At 33.1% G+C, this 7,715-nt stretch overlaps 1 protein-coding gene across 1 annotated transcript; it reads left to right on the forward strand.

The window, feature by feature from the left end:
* The first annotated feature begins 589 nt into the window (after window positions 1-589).
* On the forward strand, window positions 590-7,520 carry LOC124421374 (CD109 antigen-like). Its single transcript, XM_046956469.1, has 9 exons — window positions 590-724; window positions 796-1,204; window positions 1,764-2,572; window positions 2,645-2,906; window positions 2,968-3,235; window positions 3,303-3,390; window positions 5,223-6,309; window positions 6,371-6,883; window positions 6,938-7,520. The coding sequence occupies exons 1-9, from the start codon at window positions 654-656 to the stop codon at window positions 7,424-7,426; spliced, it is 3,996 nt and encodes a 1,331-aa protein (XP_046812425.1). The 5' UTR covers window positions 590-653; the 3' UTR covers window positions 7,427-7,520.
* The last annotated feature ends 195 nt before the right edge of the window (window positions 7,521-7,715 follow it).

Below are 7,715 nucleotides of genomic sequence, written 5' to 3' on the forward strand. Positions count from 1 at the left end.
ACCTTAATGCTCATAACTGTCTGAAAGTAACTATAGCGATAAAATTCCACATAAACAAGTTTTGTGCGAGAAAAAGAGCTCTATCCCATACTATAAGGATCGGTCCTTAATTGACCCTACTACCCTCATATAAGGTCCCATTCAGAAAATGACTTTAACGATCATTACTAGCTTAAAACTGCGAGTACAGCAATGAAATTTGTATGAGCCAAAACATCTCTATTTAATTTTATAAGGATCAATCTAAAAATGACCCTACCCCATATAAGATCCCCTTTAGAAAATTACTTTAATTTTAAAATTTATTATAGATCAAATAAATGAAAAAAATTTCTTCTATAATATAAAATTTTATTACTTAGGATTTTTTGATGGTGGGTATATAAGATTCGTCATGGCCTCTTATTAAGATTTTTTTTAAGAGTTACAAATATAACTACAACACAATTGCGTTTTTTAATGAATTACTCTTCTCTGAGTTTTAAGTAGAATAAAATAAGATAAAATAGCTCACGATTATAATTGATATTTCATAACACAGAAACATTTCATTTCATTTTAAAATATTTCTAATTTTAGTTGTTATTCTTCAATGTGAATAAAAGGTTGTAATCGCATTAATTGATATTTGAACATTTGTGTTTTAATTTATAATGAAATATTACTGGTTTATTCAGTACTTGCTGACGCAGTGTATTCTAGTTCTTACTGTTAACTCAGACAGGTGTTGTATAGCATTAATAAATATTCGTTAAAATAATATTTGATATTAAATAATATTTAAAAATTCAATAGTTACTATACAGTAAGTGCTCCCGGTGTTATAATATCAAATCGTAAATATTCGATTGTTATTGCACTTCACGAAGCTAGTGGTCCGTGTTCTATACGTGTTGGTGTTGAGGGACCAAGTTTTAATGAATTTGAAGATGTAAATCTGCAGCCGTATGAATCAAAACTTGTAGAGTTTTTGCCGAAAAAACTACTTCCTGGCAATTATAGTTTAAGAGCAGAAGGTTTAACTGGTTTAAGTTTTAAAAATGTCAGTCAATTGTTTGCAAATACATATGATGGTCCAAAAATTTACATACAAACCGATAAGGCCATTTATAAACCTCAGGATATAGTTCAATTTCGTGTTGTCATATTGGATGAACATACAAGACCGTTAAATATAGAAGATCCTGTCCATGTTGAGATATTGGTGAGTTAATGCAAGTTAAATAATGTATAATTAACCGGTTTAAAATATTTTATTTTTAAGAATTTGTATTTTTGTTATATTAATATTTAAAAAAATATACAATTACAATCAATATATTAAAAGATAAGTCGATTCAGTCTATAGACTAGACAATCTAGTCTATAGTCTAGTCTATAGTCGAGACTATTGTCTAGTCTATAGTCTAGTCTAGTCTATAGTCTAGTCTATAGTCTAGTCTATAGTCTAGTCTATAGTCTAGTCTATAGTCTAGTCTATAGTCTAGTCTATAGTCTAGTCTATAGTCTAGTCTATAGTCTAGTCTATAGTCTAGTCTATAGTCTAGTCTATAGTCTAGTCTATAGTCTAGTCTATAGTCTAGTCTATAGTCTAGTCTATAGTCTAGTCTATAGTCCAGTCTATAGTCTATTCTATAGTCTTGTCTATAGTCTAGTCTATAGTCTAGTCTATAGTCTAGTCTATAGTCTAGTCTATAGTCTAGTGAAATGACTCGTGTATATATGTTAAATTAATAAATTTTTCAATTTTTATTCCTTTTCAGGATATGGAAAACAACCGTGTTAAGCTATTTAAGGATATTTCTTTGATAAATGGCGTTTATACTGGAAAATTTCAATTATCTAAATATCCCGTATTGGGTATGTGGAAAATTAATGTTATTTTAGGTGGAAAATATGATTACTCGCACTCAAAAGAGATAAAAGTAAATAATTATGTTTTACCTAAATTCAGTGTTTACCTTAAAACTCCTTCAAGTGTTCTCCTAGAAGATGGTTACATTAAGGTGGTTATTTATGGTAAATATACCTATGATAAACATGTGGAAGGCACTGCCACAGTTGAATTATGGTCTGAATATCCACAAGTACTCTTACAAAAGAAACAAGTTGATATAGAAAACTTAGGTTTTGTTGAGTTCAATATTAAGAATGAAACAGCTAGCGGTATAATTGTGAAAGCGAATCTAACGGAAAAATATACGGGCATATCTGAGACGGAAGAGCAAAGTATTCATTTACAAAAACAAAGATATAATATAGATATTCCTTATAATGAAATTGAATTTGAAAATAATAAACCATATCGTTTAAATGTTTATGTTAAACATTGGACTGGTGCTCCCGTTTTGGATCACAAAACACCAGTCACCATGGAACATGGCAACAAAGTGTATGAAGCATTTTTGAATGAAAATGGTGTTGCAACATTTGAGTTTGAACATGACAAAAATGATGCTCATTTATTCCATTTTAAAGATTCTAAAGGAAAGCTGTATAATATCTATACAAGTTCAAATTTAATGTTGAACAATAGGGAATTCTATTGTCGCCTTAAATTAGTGAAAAAAAAGTAAGTTTTTTTCTAAGACACTTTCCTCTTTCTTGCCTGTAAAATAATATTGAAACTTTAAAACTTTTGCAGTATTGAACTCGGTAAACCTGTGCTAATTGAAGTTAGTTCTATTATCGATATACCCTATCTGATGTACACAATAATGGGTCATGCCAGTCTCATACATACAGAGCACATAAAAGTACCGCCCAATCAAAAGTCTTATATCATAAGCATAACACCATCTATTGAAATGATTCCCAGGTCCATTATCTATGTTTACTATGTGCACAAAGGCAATTTACGCTATGAAGAAATGGTCTTAAATTTTCCCAAAGAATTTGAAAATCAAGTATTAAAGTGGTTAAATTAAAAACTAGTGTAAATCAGTCTAAAAAATATATTTTTTACAGATATCCTTGTCAGCACCCAAACAAGTGAAACCAGGCGATGATGTTACAATTACTATAAATGCTCAACCTAAATCCTATGTGAGTTTATTAGCCGTGGACTTGGGTGTATATTTACTAGATAATTCATATGATTTAAATCGGAATGACATTCTAAATGAACTGATCAATGAAAGATCTTTTTCTACAGTTACATTTTCACAATATCCTGGCATAATATCCGGTTTGTTGACCTTTACCAACGCTCATTATCCAGTTGAATCTTTTGGTGGTAAGAAAATGTATGATTAGCTATTGGTATTATTTTACTTTTTTTTTGATTTTTTGTGAATGTATAGGTGGTGGAGGTTCTGGTCATTATAATCCGACTTCTCTACGGTTTCGCCAAAAGTTCCCTGAAACTTGGATATTTGATAATTTGATGATGTAAGTAAAGTTAGTTTTTTTAGATTTTACAAAATCGTATTAGCAAATAAATAGATTTTTAAGGATTTAGGATTATCAGTATGTTGGGTTTTGGTCGATTAGATTTATTCAATAGTCTAGCTGGCCATTTGCTAGAGACCTCGCGGTAGGTAGTAAGTTTGTTGCTCTATCCTGATCTAAGTTGTGCCAGAAGTACTCTAGAGTTTTACAGCAAGTTTCATTTAATAGTTTCTATTGGCGATGGACTACCTCCAATTCCTGATTGCAACAAAAGGTTTTTCGTTCGTAAGCATAACTAACTCGAGCTTTCTTTCCTTTAAATATATTACATACATCCCCCGGGGCATGTTACCTTGGCGAGATCTCCGCTTTGGTCTGGCCGGGACTGAAAAATTGGTTACAGTCTACTGCTTGGCTTAGTCCTTGTAGAGATTGCCAGAGGTCAGACCAGAGCACCGCATAATCTGGTACTACGGGTGGCCAGTTGCCTGTGGGACTATGTCCTGGCTGGTCAGTTGGTTGAGATTTCTTTGGGATGCACGTAGTAGCTGTGGTTTGAACCAAAATTCTCAGGGAGATTAAGTGGTGGTTAAAAGACTGATGCATGATAAAGTCAATATTTTGGGATAAGTTCGGTGCTGTTGCTGAAAACAACAGATATCCACAGATGAGTGGCTGTGGGACTAAGCGTTGGAAATGAGTTGGTATTACTTGTAATTGGTACGGTATTAATGTAAGGTTCGGCGGGTCTTACCCCACCCGCCTACCTAATGAATGTGTCGTATGAATGAAATGTGTACTGGGTTGAATGATGATGGATAAAAGGTATCATACACATATGATACGATTGAATTTTCCTTCCTTGTCCAGATATGTTCAGAGTATACTTTGTTCATATCAGAATTACCACAGTTTGTCCCTGTGAGTAAGCACATAAGTCTTCGGCTTATTGATGGAACGTACTTCGGTCCACCGGTTAGGTGCTAGTTGCCGAATCAACAGAGGCCATCCAAAGGTCAAAGATTATATAGCTCGAGTACTCCAGCAAAGTACTTGTGCATGGACCGGTCAAAGCCAATGTACAAAGATTGCCACCTGAGTTCTTCATTGAAGAATAAAGGGGCGATGGTAGACCATTCTCAAGTCTACCCAGTGGATAATAATGCCGTCAAGGCAGGTGCTCACGTTAAAACTTTCGACAGTCATTAGATACATCGTTGCTGACTACTCCCGGGTGGAGTAATAACTATATTATGTAAACTTCATTAGTGTTTTCTTAAATTCCAATATGGTATCAATATATTTCACTTTAGACCCACATTTCCCCCCCAAAATACAGTCTTCCTTTAACAACAGACCCCTAGTGGTATTTGCTTTAATGTTCCACTTGATCAAGATATTCTAACTTGGATTATTGTTTCATAGTTTCTAACATATTCAATGTTTGATATGCAATCGAGCATGCCCAATGATTGTATATAGCGTTCCAATGTGTCCAGTATTTTTTGAGACGTGTCCTATAACCGCATTTGGCCAGCTGACCAACTGAACGTGCCAGCTCATATCTTATATATTTTTCAATGGGTGGAATATCGAATAACATTTCCAGAGCCTTGAATTAAGTAGTTCCTACCACACCACTTATATCCATACAGCATGTACGCTGAACTCACTGCTTGATATTAAATTTTTCAACATCACCGGTATCTCTATGAAATTCATTAAGAAATGGTAGAGTTTCAAGTTAAAATAGTTTTAAAATTATGTAGATTTCCGGGACGGGAATACGTTCTGATCATTTAAAATGTGTTTGCTGCTTAAATTTTTTTCAGTAATGAAGCTATCACCAAATTAACGCTACCAATTCCCGATACCATAACTACTTGGCGTATAACAGCATTTTCGAATAATAACATAACAGGCTTTGGTATAGTCAATGGACCCACTGACATCACAACCATACAATCTTTCTTTATATCAATAAATCTACCATATTCAGTAAAACGTGGAGAAATTGTAAACATTCCGATAACAATATTCAATTATCTCAATCAAAACTTAGACACAGAAGTTGTTTTTTATAATAACGATCAGGAATTCTATTTCATGGAGGCAAATGTAGAGCGTGCAATAAAATCCGTTGAAGAACAACAGGAACAAGTTAAATTTGTTACTGTACCGGCAAATAAAGCCAAAACTATGAACTTCTTTATAGACCCCCTACAAGTGGGTGAAGTTAGTTTAAGAATAGCTGCTACAAGTTCCTCATATTCAGATGCTGTCATTCACAAACTTAAAGTTGAGCCAGAAGGTGTGCCTAAACAAAGAAGTCAATCTTTATATATAAATATTCCAGAGGGAGACAAAATTTCTTCATCTTTTAGCATTGCGCAGCCAGAAGATAGTGTAACCGATTCTAACTATATAACGTTTTCTGTGGGTGGTCATTATTTACTACCATCGTTGGAGAATTTCGACAATCTTATACAAATGCCAACTGGTTGTGGTGAACAAAATATGGTCAATTTTGCTCCTAAGGTTTTAATATTGCAATATTTGCAAGCTAATGGCAGATTTTCCGAAGACAATGATTTGGTTAAAAGTTTACTTTCATCCATTGAGGTGAGTTACCAACAACAGCTATCATTTCGTCATGCAAATGGTGGCTTTAGTGTTTTTGGCATGGCGACTGATGATGAGCCCAGCACTTGGCTTACCGCCTATGTGGTGCGTTATTTTATGAAAGCTTCGAAATTCTTATCCATTGAAGATAGATTAATAGAATCTGCCTTGGAGTATTTGTCTTCTCAGCAAAATTCAAATGGAGAATTTCTTTATACGGGTTATCTGCTCAATCCTCACCATAAAAATGAATATGGACTTACAGCCTTTATATTGTTGGCATTTTTGGAAAATGAAGTAAGTTAATTGCTAATTTTTTGAGATATAAGATTTATTTAAGATATTTTGTTAATTTTAGACATATGCCACGAAATATCAAAATATCATACGGAATGGGTTAGAATTTTTAAATTCAAATTTAAATAATATCAACAATATCTATGTATTATCCCTGACAGCAATGGTTATGAAACGTGCTAAACATCCGAGTGCTAATAATCTTATAAAACAATTAAATTTACAGAGTATAGAGGAAAATGGTCTTAAGTGGTGGTCAGGAGATGATCATAACTTGGCCGATGATATTGAAATTACTGCATACGCAGCTATAGCATTACTAGACACTAGTGGAGATCACACTTCTATCCTTAAGTGGTTGATAGAGCAACGAAATGCCAATGGTGGTTTTACATCATCCTATGACACTGTTGTCGGCATGGAGGCTTTAGTGAAATTTTCGCAAATATATAGAAATCCTGAAAATGTAAATTTAAAAATATCCTACAGTGCCATAAATCGCGAAGGTATGGAAGTGGTAAACGATGAACTTTTCTTGGACTCGAATAACATTTTGGATTTACAAATACATGAGGTAATATAATAACTCCATTAACTACTTACAAATAATTAAAAAATCTTTTCTTAGTTACCGCAAACAACATATCGCATAAGTTACGAAATCGAAGGCTACGGTGCTTTATTGGTACAAGCCAATCATCAATATAACATTGTTAATGACAGAGAATTTGAACATTTTACTATACGTCCTAATGCTAAAGTTAGGAATACTAATGATATTGATATGGAAGTCTGTTTCGTTTACCAAGGATATTTCGACATTAATAATGAAGTTACCAATATGGTAATAATGGAAATAAATTTACCCTCTGGTTTTCGATTTGAAGCTGAAAATGGTATGACTTTAAAAGAAAATAAACTTGTACAAAAGATCGAAACGAAAAATTCGGAATCAACTATTATTTTATATTTGGATAAATTGGAGGAAAATATTAATTATTGTCTAGAGGTTCCAGCAGAGAAAAGAAATGAAATTCTTCTGTCGAAACCTGCTGCCATTATAATGTATGACTATTACAACTTGACACGATCGAATACGGCATTCTATAGTATATAATGGAAATTTCAAGTATTAAATTAGTTTAAGATAATTTCATAATGTCCTTTATAGAATGGATGAATAAAAAAAGTTTTTATATTTTAAAATTGAATTAATATGTGTTCCAGGACATGAGGGCATCTGGGGAAATTAAATCTCTGATGAATGTGCAATCAAAGGATTGTCTATAGACCTAACCCTTGAGTAAAGAGATATTCAAACTCTCTCGGTGACTTTATAAAAATTAATGGTTGGTTGGTTTACGTGGTAGTTCACAGCGTGCGAACTGTCAAGTAGAATCTAAGAG

Source organism: Lucilia cuprina, chromosome 2 (assembly GCF_022045245.1).
Source record: "Lucilia cuprina isolate Lc7/37 chromosome 2, ASM2204524v1, whole genome shotgun sequence".
Lineage (NCBI taxonomy): Eukaryota > Metazoa > Arthropoda > Insecta > Diptera > Calliphoridae > Lucilia > Lucilia cuprina.